Below are 16,626 nucleotides of genomic sequence, written 5' to 3'. Positions count from 1 at the left end.
ATTTGGAATCGGACCAAAATACCAAACGCTTCCATGCCATATCTCCATTTGTTTCTATTATTATCTATGGTGGCAGGTACCACTGAAAGAAGTATTTTGTAGGCATGACCGTGGGCCCGAAGTCAGGTCAATATTATCTTATTCGGGTGAAATTGATCAGACATTTTGCGAAATGACATTTTTTTAAATTGATTGAATTTTACCGGATTAATGGATTAATGAATGGATTGGAAGCAATCTCTTTGTAAATAAATGATTAATTAGTATTATTTTTTTTTATTTTAATAAGTGCACTTACTAAGGTTAAAAAATTTTTGCTTTAAGTAAATAAGATTCCCTTGCTGACTTGCTATCAGTTACTACAGGGTGCGGCGCGGTAACTTCCTTATTTAAAAAAATCATTAAACAAAAGTATTGAAGATATCATCTTTTTCCTTTAAATAGAAGTACATTTACAGTTGTTTTTAAATAACTTCTTGAAAATAATATCTTGAAGGTGGCCCTTCGTTCTGGTCAATACATTTGGAATGTCGAAATCGGAAGTTTCGGTCCACTTTGTCCAGCATGTCTGTGTCTATGTTGGCTATAGCAGCAAGAATATTGTTTTTCAGCTCACCCAGAGTCTTTGGACGGTTGGTATACATCAAGGATTTAAGATATCCCCATAAATATTCACAGCGCGCTAAATCCGGCGAGCGTGCTAGCCACTGAAGATCGCCCCTCAAAGAGATGATACGTTCAGGGAAGTTTTCGCGCAAGAGAGTCATTGACGTTCGTGCCGTGTGAGCCGTGGCGCAATGTTGTTGGAACCACCCATCCCTCACATCCATTTCTTCAAGCTTCGTCGAACGGCCGTTGGGAAAGTAAATCGGCACGGCGAACTCTCTCATCCATTACATGGTCGTTACTAAACTAACCATACAAAAAACTTTAGGCTGCGCCCTTTCGAATGCGCACAATCCCACTCTCTCATGGGACTTGGACACGGTCAAGCGGCTTGATCGCAAGCACGTAGTTTTTTTGTCTATTGTTGTCTATTGTTGTCTATTATTGTCTATGCTTAGCGGCTTGACAGCCCGCATCAAGCCTCTCCGTCAAGCATGGCCACGCCTTCCTGTGATTTCGTGGTGGTCTATGTATATGTACTTCTATGCCTTCCTGTCATTTCGTGACTCGCGGCAAAATGGAATCTGTCAAAGACGCGTTCTTGGCTCTTACGTTAGCTTTATGTTTGAATAAAATAATAAAAAGAAACGAATTTGGTGTCAAGAATGGTACAAGTTAAGGTACCGCTTTACCCATGAGCATTTGCAAAGTGTATTACAGGCTACAGCTATTTTTTGTATGAATATCTTGTGCGGTATTCATACAAAAAATATGTTTTCTCCATTGAAAATTCAGAAAATTATTTATTCTACAGTTTGATTATTAATGACCTTGAAAACCGCTGTCATAATTATTAAAAAATACTAAAATACTTCCAAAAATTTTAAATTAGATGGATTTCTACAAATTGAACACAAAAACAATAACTAAGTACCTATTTTATAACAATTTTATTCAATTTATATCATTGTTTATGATACGTGATATTTATTTGTCTATTGTCGTTTGTCTATTCCCACAAAAATATAAATTCGCATCAAGCCTCGCCGCAAGCACGTAGAATTGCGCAATGCTTGCAAGCCAGCTTCGGTACACGGTCAAAATGCTTGACACAAAGTGCCATAGACAATAAACTACGTGCTTGCGATCAAGCCGCTTGACCGTGTCCATGTCCCATCACAATGGCCGCTGTGTTTCAAATAAAGAAGTTCCCGCGCTGCGCCCAAGAAGTAATAAAAAAAAAATTTAAATGTACCTCCTCTGTGTAAAGGAAAAAGAATAAAAATGATTTATCCAATACTTTTTATTTTATGTTGCCGCACCTATACAATCAAATCTGCTCAATTAATCATCGATTTTTTACTAATTGCCCTAATGATAGCCAACCTCTAATAGAAATAATTACATTTTTTTGTAAGGAAATTCTCTCAAAACTCAGGGTGGCAGCACACTTGCAGAATGAATTTTATTTATCTACCGTAGTAAATGTCTTCAGTAGTTTTTTTTAAAAAATAAAATAAAATATATGATGGATAGTTGATAAATAAATAATATTATGAATTATTTTTTACAAATAGAAATAAATAAATTTTTGTAAACAATGTTTTTTTTAAGATTTTCATTCCAATGCATATTATTTCTCTCCTATTTGTTTTATTTAAATAAATTACATAGATATATGACGCTAAAGTGAACGGTAGAAGAAGGAAGTGAATCAAATACTAACAGCCGTTGTTCCCGATCCTACTGATCAACTGTTGAGCCGAAATTTTGGCTCAAGACTGCTCAAATTCACAACTACGCTCTTTCCAACGGAAAGATGATCTGAGCGATCAACCAATTTAAGGAAGCCAAACTACTGGATTAAGCTTTCTTCAGTAAATGACAAGACTTCAGTTTATACATTAAAAATAAATACAATATTAATTTAACATTGAAAAATTTTACTTTGATGTCATTTTATTGTCTATGAAAGTGAGTAGGGCCACATAAGATAATCAACGGTAAAGATATTTGGAAACAAGCGAATCGAAAGTTACTGAACAAATCCCTTGGCTGATTGGAGCTTGAGATTGATCATTCGAAAAGATGGGAACAACGGCCGTTAGTCATTCAAAAAATCATACCTTCGAATATTAATAGGGAAATGTATAAACTGCTTACTGTGGATTAAAGCCAGTGAATCCACCTATATTTCGTGGTTGTCCAATATTTGTTGGTTTTATATTTGAGCTGTTTGCGGAAATTTAAAAATAAATTTGATAAAATTGTTTGCCTAAATTTAGGCAGCCATCGTGCAAGGCTAAGTGATGAGACCTAAATAAGGGTAGCCATCGTTCGACTGGTTAGTTAAATAAAATAAAAATCACAGTTAACCCTTAATTTGGCAAGGCTACCAGAAATTAAATTTTAATGATAAACTAAGAGGAAAAATAGAAAAAAAAAATCTGGCATTTTCAGAAAAACAATGTTTACCCCAGTGAACATTTCCAAAGTTAAGTAATACAGCATCAAGTTCAAATGTTCACTACGGTGTACAATTCCAAATGTAGGGGGTCAAATTTGGCATCTAATTTTTTTGATATTGCCAAAAATATGGGAAAAATTAGTTGCAAGATAATTTGTTAATTCGGAATTTGAAATATGATATCTTCAAATATGACGCTTAATAAATAGGTCCCAATAGCCGAGTGGTTTAAGACGCCTGTTCCGGTAAGACAAAGAGATCCTGGGTTCGATTCCTAGTTGTGGCTGTTATCTTTTTATTTTTCTGTGTCTCGTTCTGTTTCATGTTTCGTTTCGATATTATCTTCTTCAATGATAAACTACTACATATATAAGTGTTTAAAAACTCTAAAATCACAAAGTTATGTTAAATTATTTTACAATCACTAACCAAACATTATTTAGCAAATAAAAAACAACATTTGACATACTAATTCTAAAGGCAAAAAAATAAATAAATACCTTTCTAAGAACAGATGACCTGCGGCGAACCAATACATATTTTGCTTACGGAATGACAGTTAAAAGAATTGTTACTAACAAGATATTTTTATTCACCAAATTTCTGTAGAATAAATAAATATAATTGAAAAAAATAAAACACATTATCTATATCTAAAAAATATCTTGTATAATTTTTTTTTTTCAGAATGTTCACCACAGTGAACCACATCAAATTAAAAGTTAATTAGTCAATTTAAAATTAAGGGTTAAAAAAATTCATCCTAGTTAAATAATTTAATCTTCTACTTAGAGTTGTCTACATTCATACAATGCAGTCCTCGAATTCCGCCTACGCGCCATGTATTGCCGTGATTGCACTGGATACGGTTTAGCATTGTTCAGACGATGTATGAATGTGAATGAAGCAAGTGGTGCATGCCAAGAGAGATGTGTGGCAGTCCATCCTCTCTACCTACCACAGATGAGAAACGGCTTCGCGGTTAGTTGTTTAGTTTCAATTACCTGCATATTTTTACTTGTGAGAAGTCAACATACATACTTCTAATCTCTCTAAAATTACATTGAATTTTAAATAAAAAACGTATTTCATCATTTCTGTATGTTTTATTTGTAAATACGCAATATAAAAAGCTACGTAATATTAACTTATCCACATTCATTATTAGAATATTAACTTTGGAATACGTTTTTTTTATTATTATTTATAATATTATACCAACTATGTCTGCATGTATTAAAAACCTTATTGATAGATCGAATGATTCAGGCAATCATCTATCCATCCACAGATGAACACATACAAATAATTGTTCTCGAGTACACAGTTTTACAGATAAATTTATTAGTTACGGTTGGTTTAATTCTAATTCAGATGGTTTGTTTTAAAAACTAAAATAAAAGTACTTTCGCTGGCAACAAAATATAAGAATTCTAACCCTAAGAGGCATGTGTGACAAAATTAGGGTGGAGAATATAAAAGGGCAAGCACATAACCTGGCAAAACAGCTCAGTTAGTCAACAGTAATAAAATTATTGTAATATTGACATGTATTTTATGGCAACACTGGAGTTTTTATGCGCGCTTAATATAAAAATTGCAAGCATGTTGGCGAACATATAAATGCTAGATTATCATACTTTAATTACCAGTGGCACAGCGATTTTCTGGGCAATCTTTTTTGTACTCGGGGCAATCAGAAAGTCAATTACAAATACAGGGTGTCCGGAAACTCGTAGTACAAGCGGGAAACTGGTGAATCTACATCACATTTGGAGTCGATTTTGTAGTATTTTTTTTTTTGATTTGAGCTTTCGTTATCGAGTAAATCGAGTTAGAAGTTGATTTTTTTTTTTTTTTTTTTTTTTAATCAAATTCTTATAAATTATTACTGAAGATCAAAGTACCCAACTAATTAAAACTATTTGAAAGTAAAACAAATAAAGAAACTCGGATTTGAAGCATTATTTTGAAATCACCCTTCATTTAACCCGGTGTAATCATAAAATATTTCTGCTCTGCAGGGTTAAAACATCTGTTGTTCAACCCTAAACACCAGAAAAAACTTTAACCCTAAAATAGCCGAAAAATATTATTTTTTGTGAAAATGCTCAAAACAAAAAACTTTATGTTTTTTTGGGTTCCCAATGTGGTGTAGATTCTCCAGTTTCCCGCTTGTACTACGAGTTTCCGGACACCGTGTATAATATACATTCTGCAAATATAATGCATATATTTTTTACTTTACTACGTAGATACACCTTGCATCGATAATAGAAACAAGGGAGATGAGTCATGAAACATTAATAGTAGGAAACCATACACGCAAGAGTCACCAGCATCTTTAATGCAAGTTTGTATTCACCGCAGCGCCACGTCTTTTCCTTCTACCTGCACACTAAACGCAACTTTCATTGATCCTGTCGCTTTGATAGTCATGTGATATGGATCAGTATGCCATATCTCCTATGTTTCTATTATCTATGAGATGCACAGTTGAATATATTATTTACTAGAAGTAAAAAATTTTATATCTGCAGCTAAAAATAATTTAGGATTATAAAAAGAGGTTCGGGTCCTATTTATAAGTTTGGCCAGGAATGTCACCGAGTTGTGAAGATGATGATCCGGTTCCATGATATTTCATCAAAATGACAAAAACACACCTTTAAAAAGTGATTTAGTCATTAAAAGTGATGAAACAAAAACTAGGATAAATAATTACCTATGTAACCTATTTAACCCAGTTTTTGTTTCATCACTTTTCGTAACTTTATAACACTTTTTATAGGTGTGTTGAATTGTCATTTTGACGAGTTATCCGGTCACCGAGATTTTCAGTCTCTAAATGGCTGCTTGGGGCATAATTTAAATATCAATGACAGAAGTTATTGCATTATGTGTAATACGGTTCCATGATAACTCCTCAAAATGACAATTAAACACACCTTTAAAAAGTCATATAAAGTTATTAAAAATTAGGTTAAATAGGTTACATATAGGTGTGTTGAATTGTCATTTTGATAAGTTATCCGGTCACTGTATAATACTATCTTCCGGTCAGTGGTTGAGTGGGCATAGCGCTTGGGTCTCACCCGAGCGTCGCGTGTTCGATTCCTCGGCTGGCTAAGTCCTCCATCACAACACAAGCAACATTTTCGGCTTTCTGTGGTGGTAGTAGGAGATTTTCAAACATTGTTGGGTTATTTGTAACCCGGGAATGTTTGTCTTTCTTTTCAAAAAATAAAAAATAAAAATAAAAATTTAAAAAAATCTTATCTTGGTGACCGGATAAATCATCAAAATGATAATTCATCACATCTTTAAAAAGTTATATAAAGTCATTAAAAATTACGTTAAATAGGTTACATATGTAACTATTTAACCTAGTTTTTGTTTCATCATTTTTCATGACTTTATATCACCTTTTGTAGGTGTGTTTAACTGTGATTTTGATGAGATACCCTAACTAGATATTCGCCAACGCTGCATATAGACGGGATTAAAAAAGAACTTGACAGTCTTTGAATACTAGAAATGCTAGAAAACCACAAAATGATCACCCTTTTTCACAAGGGCATGAGATTTAGTTTTGTAGATATTTTTTTTACATTTGGAATTTGTGTAAAATATACATAAATATTAGATACCATATTCTCCATCGGTTAGCTGTTTTGTAGTGTAAGTACTTAATGTAAGTAGAAAACTATAAAAACTAACCACAAACATTAATATTCTTATTGCTAACACATTCACAGTGATATGCTTTAAACATAGTAAAAAATCACACAATTTTATAATTATTATCTCTATACATAATATTAGAGGCAAAATTTTGCACATTTTAAAATATGTATGTAATTACATTACACATTCCTACTTGTTGCAAAAGCAATACATATATATCAAAATCGAATTAAATTAATGTGCGTTTGTCATAAAAAATTACACAAATAGCAGTGATGTTTAATTAGTTTTTTTTTTTTATATTGCAAGAGTGGCACATTATTTTTTTTACTTCAAAATTAGGTTTTGTTAACATAAAATATTTAAAGTGTTTAAAAAAACATATTTTTAAAAAATGTGACCGAAATATACAAATAATTAAAATTAAATTAGCTATTAAAATATTCTCAAATTTGTACATTGATTTACACATAAAAATAATATTTTATAAAAAAATATATTTGTACATAAATTCACATATAATTCAATAAAAATGCATAAAACAAAAATTAAGTACTTACGAAAAACTAGATATATAAAACTAAGTTTTGTAAAATTTTCGACTAAAAAATTATATAAAAAATGGATGGAATGAGTAAAATAAATAATTTTGTAAAAAAGTATAAAAAACATCACGCATGTAAAATGCGTTAAAAATTATTGAGTATTACACATAGTCTTGTAGTTTCCGAGAAGTAAAATACATATACAAAAATCTCACTCGTAAAATTATTTAAAGTATGTTGTTATTATTAATTGTATAAATAAAACCTCAATTGTGCAAACGTTTCAGTGGCATATTGCATTAAAATTATGGTACCTTTCTAATTGGGGTAATTTAAGTCACATAACGCTCACAACTGATCTATTTATACATATTATTATTACTTATTTAAATAGCCGCTAGGTAAAACAGGAATATTTTACAAATTCTACCTTTCAGTCAGGTAGAAGATTTATATTTAATTGTATCTTTATGATATGAGATTACAAACTCCTCCGTTTCCTTACATTTATAATACATAGCTGAAATGCACAAATATATCTGGCTCCACATGTCGCAAAAACGACACCGCTAGTCTTAAAGCTTCTGTGAACATTATTTCTCCTAAGTAGGTAAAGATATTATATAGAAACTGTTTGCCTAAAATTAATTCAGCCCACCTACAAGACAAGTAGTTGACCGTAGTACGCATAAGATATTGCAATCATATATCATTAATCTCTAATACAATTGCTATAAAAATACAATGAATCGATAGAAAAGAGGCTGCGTAAACAAGTGTTGCAAATCCACATTAATGAGTATTCTCACTAACATGCAGGCCTACAGTCAGACCAGTCTGTGGGGAGGGGCGGGGGGCGAGGGTCAGACGGATGTCTCCGAGTTTAGCCGCAAAACAAACCTTTCCGTCGCTGGGTCGGGTATTTCTTCCGATATTGTGAGAGGCGGTAATAACCTAACACTGCACAAGAGACAAACATCTCCTTGACGCAATTGGAAGATGTGTCCATCGCGGAGGGGCGATGTCGGAGGGGCCGACGTTTCCAAGGCCCAGGATTGCGGCCCCCTGTTGTGCGGGAGCGCTACGGTGCTCCCGAGGAAAGGTTCTAAGAATGCACGCGGAGAAAGATCCCGGGCGAGACAGCATGCGAGATGTCCGAGAATGGAGTCGACCGAATGTCTTGGCTGTTGGCGCGTGACCCTCAGGTATTTCTGCAGGGCTCTGGCCAGAGAGGGGAAGACGGCCTGGGCGGCCTCGTGTGCCTCCATGGGCCGGGCACCCCCGTTGCCGTTACCGCAGTTCCTCACCCGTTTGACGTGAGCGAAGGCCTCCTCGGCTGCGGACAGTAAGCGTGCCCTTCGCTTGCGCACTCTCCTCTCGTACTCGTGCTCCTCATAGAAGCGCTCGTTGTGGGCTGAATCACGGCGACGCGCTGACGCTGTTAGGACAGCCCTGAAAATAGACATTTTCTAAATTGATACATGTTTCTTCACTTCTTATTATTGTTTTCAGATTTTCCCTCTTTACACAAACTAGAGTGTTCACAATCTTACTCATCACATGAAGTATAATTTAGGTACGATTGAGAGAGTTTTGTAACAATGCTCGGTTTTTATCAAGTAATCAACGAGTAAACACATTAATCTGGAATACAGAGTGTATTAGCAAAATTTCTGTCTTGTAGTGCAACCATGCTAATCGAGGGAGTCAACTGTCTGAAATGTCAAATAGCAACATGTTATACCTAGACTGGCTGGACTGCACCGACGTACCGTTGGCCCCATCCACGTCGTAGAACTTGAAGCTGGACTGCGCGGCCTTGCGCTGCGACTTAGACAGTGGTATCTTCTCCAGGTACGGGTTGTAGACGGGGAATTCGGCGTAGTAACGCGTCAGCAGCGCCGCGGCCGCGCTCTGCACACTCAGACGGCCCAACGTGAAGGATCGGCTGGCTCCATCGGGGGATCTGAGGAAATGTAGACGTATAATTTTATTTACTTTTTTACTCTGTTCGCGGAGAATATTCCAATGTTGGCTCAAGTTTGCCATGGATACCGGTCGTTCAACCCAACTCCAACCTCCTTCCCATCCCCAGAGCCTGTGTTTCAAGTCCTAACAAATCAGTGCCACCTGGTTTACCAGTCGAACCAAGACAGTCACTGAGAAGGAATCATTTCCTTCATCTTAATCAATGCCACATTAAATATAAATTGATTAGAATATGTAGAGAACCTCAAAAGAATCCGAACTGCCTGGAGACAATGGGACCAAGTATCCCTAATAGATGTGTGGGTGTATAATAGAGGGGAAGGAGGGGATCAAGAGAATCAGGCTGGAGTGGTCAAAGGGTCCCCCTCAACCGGCCTCTCCCGATACCCCTGGCACCCCTGCTAAGACACCAAACTTAGCCAACTACTTGGGGTCATCTATGACAGAGGTTTTATCCAATTAATGGTTTTCGGGGCGGCGGTAACTATACCCGCCTCCTAAATTGGTCAATTTTCAGATACATCAGGAAAAACGATGTACATCCTATTTGGATAAAATCAAATCTTACCTGATAATCTTGACAGTGTACGCCTGCTGCAGGGGGCGCACCTCCCCCACCAGGGCTGCGGCCACCAGCACACACAGCAGCGTGTCCGCCAGGGCCCCCGCCGCCGCCACATGCTGCCGGTACTCCCCACCAAACTCCTCTCCCTCTGCTGCTGCCAGGTAGAACAGCCAGTGCGTGAAGCAACACAGTGCCAGCAACAGGAGCAACGCCACTCGAGCCAGCGGAGCACGGGGCAACCTGGCTGATGGGGCTCGGAAGATTAACGCCCAACCCCCCGCACCCAACGCTGCTAGTCGACACGCTAATCCGGCCAGCGCCCCACGACATTCCGCCCCACACGCCACTAACACTGTCCGTTCTTGCAATGTTAAAATTGATATATCCGATGATCCTAACACGCCCAGTTTGGGAAGCAACACCATCGCGATTGGACTGATGAATGCTATTATGCATAACACCAGCGTTATTGCCGTTGCCAGATGACGCCGACAGAGATATGTGATTCCTTCGCCTTCGTCCGGTGGCCACATGCTGACATCTTCCATGGATTGGGAATTGTCCGATGTGTTGCCGGTGATAGCGGTGGTGTTTTCTCCCCAGTTTTCATCCTGCGGAAGGATCTGCACCTCGATAACCTCCTGGCCATCGCGCCCACTCTCCGGATTTATGTTTACACTGGTTTGGAACGGCGCCATTGAATCGTCAAATTCCTTGTTACGGGATTTGCTACTCCTGAAATTTCATATTATTTAATTGTAAAACTCAACAATAGAACAATAAAATCTCAGAAAATCCAGATCAAACAATATTTATGTAAAATTTCAACAAATGGCTTTTCTAGTTCATAGTATCACGAAAAATAAGATTTGTATTCTTCATCAAAACATCATTCCCGAAGAAAAAAATATAAAGTCAATAACCATAACAAATTTAGGAGCATTCGTATGTTTACAGTTCTTTTGATTACACCTGAATCTGACGGCCGTAAAGGTTAATGACTTCGAGAGCCATGTTGCATGCAAGTAATATGAATGATAATATATTCAGGATAAAGTGAAAGTAATTTTATTGTAACCTGCTACTCCTGTGGGAATGCTGCCTGTCTCTGTGTCCACGGGATCGTCTGGAGCGAGCGCTGAGCTCCGATCTTACAGACTCAGTTTCCATGATCTAACTCGCTTGGCCTAGGAATCGGATCCATTAGGCCGTTTTACCGATCTCCTGACTCTTCCTAAAATCACCAAAACACACACACGATCATTAACATCTATTATCGACATATATAATCCATAAATAGAGAAACTAATCTAAATTTCTACAATCTAAAAAAAAATAATACCGGTTTGACACATACCTGAAATTGATCAGTCAATCAACATTTTTGCACAATTCGTGGTATTTAGTTTCTAGACCGAAATGATGAAATAACGTATTATCACGCGGGAAACTTATACTGATTTTCATAAATAAATGTTCACGTGAAAAGTCGATTTACGCGTCCTCCCAAACAATTTACAAAATTAATTGCTCACGGGGACGGGATGGAACACAACGCATTCCGCATTTACCGTTTTGTTACTAACTTCATATGAAAATAAAACTATTTAGTTGGCAGCTCTGCGTCAATAGTGACGTGAGAATAATATTATTTTAATTCATAATTCGAAGTAAGTACTAATAATTATTATTTTCATCGACCGATAATCGACGTAGTTTATTTATGTGATCGACAGTCAATCAGTGTGAATGGAACCAAGTTTTTTGACCAGGTGTGAACTGTGAACAGAAGAAATTTAATATGGTAGGTGAGTGGTTTATTTATGTATGGTAGGTACCATGGTGAGTGATTTATTTATGGTAGGTACTAACATGGTATGAACATGAACATGGTACTACTAACTTGGTCAAAATAATAACAACAACTAGCAGCCGTCGTCAAGTAATTTTATGGACCTAACAAGAAGCCGAATGGTAATTACAGTGTGTGGATTAAATTTTTAATTTTCATATTTATTTTGCCTGAAAGATGGGAAGCAATTGTATTGAACGAGATGTATCCCAAAAGAGGTATTTTATGTGATAATTATCAAACATGTGACATACAATCAAATAACTCACTCAAAAATCAAACATTTGTTTTCATAGGTTTATGACAAAAAACATTGCCGCTAGAGTCACCCAAGGTTTGGAGGCTTTTGAAGATACTCTACGACTGAGGAGGAGAAAGTATTTATCTTGTTTTGAGTATTGATAATTTAAAAGTAAATAGAAGTAAAAATAAAAACCTTTTCACAAATTATAATTTATTATTTTAGATTGAAACTAATGATAGACGAGGAAGATAATGTATTATTCAGAGAGTTGAAGATTCATGAAAAGCTAAAAATTGATCTCATTATTCAAATGCAAAGAGATAAGGTGGAAGCCATGGAAGAGCAAAAAGCCAGAGAAAAAGAGGATCTAATGGCTAGAAGGCAGCTGCAGATAGACATGTGAGCATTTTATTTTGGTTTTCATGCCGTTGAAAGCGTAAAGTAATGTAACTTCAATGGTGTTCATATGTTCAGCTATTTCATAGCTATTTCATAGAGTAAAACTTACAGGCGTGCTGTTTTTTTTATTTTTTTTTAGGGCCAAGTGTAAGGATATACAACCATTGTTGAGGAGACGTAGAGAGTTGGAAACGCAACATGTCCAACAGCAGCAAATGAAAGAAATGGAAGAAAAGCGCAACCACGAGAGAGAAATTAACAATATGTGGTTCTATATTATGAAGAATGACTCTGAAGCCAAGGTGAGACTAAAAAATATGAGAAATTGTATGTATAATAGTTAAAGCTAGTTTAGTTTTTATTTGTAGCAATTTAGGCATATATTGTGAAGTTACATGAATTCAAATTGTTACACATAAACTTTAAGGCCTCTGTGGTGCAGCTGACATATAATAGTTTTTTTTATAAATTCATTTACACCAGTTTTTTCATTGAATTGTTTGGGTATCTATCTAAATTAGCATTTTTATCTAGGTAGGATATTCATCTCAATATCAACCCAGTGTATTATATAAATGAATTTGAATGATAAGATTCTTCGCAGCCTTTATTTTAGTCCTTCACCTTCCAATTCTCATTTTTCTTGAATACCTACAAAAAAAAATCTGTTTCAACCTAAAATTAAATAATTTCCAGAGAGAAAAGGCAGAAAGGGAACAATCTGAAAGATATCAAAGTGAAATGGAAAGAAAAAAGTGTTTAGATGCCCAAGTGCAGATAGCTAAAGAAACTCAACAAAAGAAGGAGTTAGCGGCCAGGCAAGAAATGGATACATTTATGGTGGGTGTAACAAAAAAGGCAGAAAAAATCATTTCCAAAGGTACGGCACTGATTAATAATTTGTCAAGTAGTGTAATAAAGTTCTGCCAAGTAAATTTTGAAAACACAACAGAAACGGAAATGCCAGAAATGCTTTTGGAAGCTTCCAAGATCGACGCTCTTAAATTTGCAGTTGGTGTTGCCGCTAATGTAGATTTTGCCCATAAAAACTGTATTATGTATTTAAAAAAAATTAAATTGTTAGTTAGTTCCGCATTTGGTCCCAGGAAAGAAAAGTAGGTCAAGCTGTACTTTGGTTTTCATGATTTAAGTTGCTAATATATATTTTTTATGAATAGAGACACAGAAAATCAATGATGCCAAAATGATGCTAAATCAGAGTCTAAAACTTCAAATCAGCGCTCGGGAAGAGAATCTCAAGAAGGCCAAAGATCAGGAACAAGCTTTAGAAAGCAGTCTAACCAAAATGTGTCTTATACAACATGAAGAAGAATTGAAAAAGAAACTTGCTGATAAGGTATATTTTCCATAAATGTTTTCTGAAGTTTATGTTATGTTGATGTGTGTTTACCGCTCAAGAGTCCCATTAGCCCCAAGTCAGTGGTACTAGGGCATCCAGACTTTGGATATGATGTGAGGCTAAAGGAAGGGGGGAAGGGAATGAGATCAGGAAAAAGAAGGTTGAGAAGTACATTTCGATTTTGAGTTGTGTTCTTTCACCGGATAGATATTGAGAACATCTAACCAATCAGGGATGTTACAGACCACCACACTTCTCTGTCACACACTCTTCGTTTTTTCCACACATAAATATCCTATCATACATATTCTTTCACATGCCTCGTCTATATGATTTGCCAAATCGTTGGTAATATACTGATCTGTCTTCTTCGAACTAGTGTTGAGTACCTCGTACAAGATGCTACTAAAAAAAGGCACTACTTTTCGTGTATGCAACATTTTATGCCACCCTGAAAAATTATACTCCCAATACGAAAATATCCTGGGGAAATATATATTTTGGCTGTACAAGATTAAAGCTCATGTTTGGCTTTTTCAAACCTCATACTTCACCTTTCAACACCTCACCTCATTTAAGGTGGAACGCCTCAACACCCCATTTCAGTATTTCTTTCATTCTGAAATCGTGTCCTACTCAACACTTCAGTCCTCAAACTTTTTCTCCAGTAAAATGGCATAATTAATGGATTTGAATCTAAATTATCTTGCTAATGTATGGTTTTTTCTATTTGACACTGCTTATTTTATTATTCATATGTGTGTATGCCTTGTAGGTAGGTGTGTAAGGTAATCCAAGTATATGTAGTCCTTTCTCTGTCATTTCTATTTTTTCCCTTTTCTCGTAATTTAAATAACAGACAACAGTCAATAATATAAATAAATGTTTGTTGATAGGCGAACCAAAGAAGACAGTTGGAGATTTATGGTCAGCATGCGTCCGCCATCAAGGCAGAGCGAGAGGCCAGGGAAAAGGCAGAAGATCTGATGGTGGCTGAGGTAGCTCAGAAGCAATGCGAGGAAAGTGAGAAGCAAAGGATTTTGCTAGCAAGAAAAAGCAAAGCACTTCTAAAGGTATTTTAATTACTACCACTTAAATCTAAATACCATTATTAATTATAAATTTTTTGCTTTTGACTAATTTTTTGTAGTTTTTTATGCATTTTTAAAAAAAATTATTGGTTTTTAAGTTTTGAAAAATGTTTTGATATATTGGTAATAGTTATACAAATAAAAATACAGCAAAAATTACAGTGTTTGAACGAGCACTCTATTACTCTAACGAGCAAATATTTTTATTAAATTTTACAGCGAGTATGACTCAATCGATATTGTTTTTATGTGAATGCTCCACAAGAGGGTATAATTTCTATTCTCAGCTTACAACTAAATATGCCAAAGTTAATTAATTTGTTTCAAATTAATTAGTACAACATACAACTATTTATGTCGGGGGAGATGGAAAATCATGCACAAATTGGGTTTTTGGATTCTTAGTTTAGGTTATTAAAATAAGTTGCTTGTATTTAGATTGTGGTTGAATCTTTCGGCAAACGTCACATCATACTAACAGGATTAAACATGGCATCTATGCAATATTGCATGTATTCATTTTAACTACATAGGTACTTAAGTCAAACTGTAATGCATATTTTTCAGTCTCTCCTGACGTAAATAATTGTTTCTTGTAGTAACTAAGTTGGAACAAAGTTTTAATTAAATAATTTGTTCGTATTAGTAAGTGGTGTACAGAAATCTTAGCCATAAGAGTCCCAACTGCTCTAAGCCGTCTGGAGCCATTGGGACAATGACATCTTAAATTGAAGTAGGTTGTGAAGCTGAAAAAAATGTGAAGAGGAAGAGGAAGGTTGGAAAGTACCTGACTACTAAAAACTGTTCACTTCACATACCTAAAGCCATTTCAAGCAACGTTTTGATACTGATTTGTGGCCTGTCGCCAGGATGATACCGATATTATCTTCTACTCTCAATTATTTGACAAGAGTGATAGATTTCAGATCTTGGCTCTATCCTATAATATAGAACCACTTGGTTGAGGCCATCTAGTTATTGAGTTGAATATATTATAATTTTGAACTTGCCACTCCTCCAAAACTAACTAACCATCAAACCTTTTGTTACAGAGGGGATAGACCGCCACACAACCTTGTCTTAGCATACAGTCCTTGCTTCATTCATATTCATACATGCTCTTCTGTTATTCTGACTCTTGACATTGCCACATTCAAGCATTATACTAATTGTTTAATTTCCAGGATGCAATGGTGGGGCGTGACACGCAGATGGAAGAGAAAAGAAAGGCAGCAGAAGCCGCCGCCAGGAGTGCAGCCGAGGAGATGGAGACCAGGCTACGGAAGGAGAAGCAAATGGCCGAGCAGTGGAAGCAAGACAGGGAGAGAGACGCCAAGGCGAAGGCGGCGTACAAACAGTACCTGGAGGAGCAAATGGAACTCTCCAAGATTGCCAAGGTGAGATCCATACAGTAAAGAAAAATACATTTAATGCGATGTAGGCGTGTTTCATGATTTGAAAGTCTAACCAAATTCGTTTCATCATTATTATAAAATTTTCATTTGGATCCAAATGAATGGCGATATATGTACAATATCAGACAGTGTAAGAGGCAGAGAGCATGCTAAATGGGCTAGAATCAAAAGGCACTAAGTCAGTGGTGATGTCAGTTTCCATTCAAATCCACATGGAAATTATTTCTAGTGTGTATTATCTGTTGAGTGAATTTGATGTTAGCAGCCGCCTGGCTATTGTGTTAGCCCTTCCAGGGTGTAGAAAAATGACAACACGTCGATTAATTACATACCCTCTGTTGAACTCGATATTGGAATATTCCTCCATACAGGCGGTAGACAGCTGTCAATCTTTCGTCAGTCGTCA

At 36.0% G+C, this 16,626-nt stretch overlaps 2 protein-coding genes across 2 annotated transcripts; one reads left to right on the top strand and one right to left on the bottom strand.

Annotated features, from left to right (window-relative positions):
- Positions 1 to 7,327: 7,327 nt before the first annotated feature.
- On the bottom strand, positions 7,328 to 11,420 carry Vang (Strabismus domain-containing protein Vang). Its single transcript, XM_089637031.1, has 5 exons — positions 11,217 to 11,420; positions 10,938 to 11,093; positions 9,863 to 10,594; positions 9,050 to 9,271; positions 7,328 to 8,757 (listed from the first exon to the last, which is right to left on the bottom strand). The coding sequence occupies exons 2-5, from the start codon at positions 11,027 to 11,029 to the stop codon at positions 8,169 to 8,171; spliced, it is 1,635 nt and encodes a 544-aa protein (XP_089493157.1). The 5' UTR covers positions 11,030 to 11,093; positions 11,217 to 11,420; the 3' UTR covers positions 7,328 to 8,168.
- Positions 11,421 to 11,816: 396 nt separating this feature from the next.
- LOC149419794 (uncharacterized) lies at positions 11,817 to 16,220 on the top strand. The gene is made up of 8 exons (XM_089637541.1): positions 11,817 to 11,929; positions 12,008 to 12,088; positions 12,178 to 12,354; positions 12,494 to 12,656; positions 13,051 to 13,234; positions 13,533 to 13,711; positions 14,611 to 14,787; positions 15,990 to 16,220. Exons 1-8 carry the CDS (start codon positions 11,889 to 11,891, stop codon positions 16,218 to 16,220), a joined length of 1,233 nt encoding a protein of 410 aa, XP_089493667.1. The 5' UTR covers positions 11,817 to 11,888.
- The last annotated feature ends 406 nt before the right edge of the window (positions 16,221 to 16,626 follow it).

Source organism: Hesperophylax consimilis, chromosome 11 (assembly GCF_061612785.1).
Source record: "Hesperophylax consimilis isolate HC1 chromosome 11, BYU_Hcon_1.0, whole genome shotgun sequence".
Lineage (NCBI taxonomy): Eukaryota > Metazoa > Arthropoda > Insecta > Trichoptera > Limnephilidae > Hesperophylax > Hesperophylax consimilis.
The sequence above is the reverse complement of the archived record's forward strand: the minus strand, read 5'-3'. Positions and strand labels throughout refer to the sequence as shown.

Bases quoted from the DNA above. Each gene is read 5' to 3' on its own strand.
- LOC149419794 (XM_089637541.1), top strand. From the start codon at position 11,889: ATGGGAAGCAATTGTATTGAACGAGATGTATCCCAAAAGAG. The intron at 12,089-12,177 runs GTATTTATCTTG...TTATTATTTTAG, and splicing joins CTACGACTGAGGAGGAGAAA to ATTGAAACTAATGATAGACG. The intron at 12,355-12,493 runs GTGAGCATTTTA...ATTTTTTTTTAG, and splicing joins AGGCAGCTGCAGATAGACAT to GGCCAAGTGTAAGGATATAC.
- Vang (XM_089637031.1), bottom strand. From the start codon at position 11,029: ATGGAAACTGAGTCTGTAAGATCGGAGCTCAGCGCTCGCTCCAGACGA. The intron at 10,595-10,937 runs GTTACAATAAAA...ATGAAATTTCAG, and splicing joins CATTCCCACAGGAGTAGCAG to GAGTAGCAAATCCCGTAACA. The intron at 8,758-9,049 runs GTATAACATGTT...GTCTATTTTCAG, and splicing joins GTGCAGTCCAGCCAGTCTAG to GGCTGTCCTAACAGCGTCAG.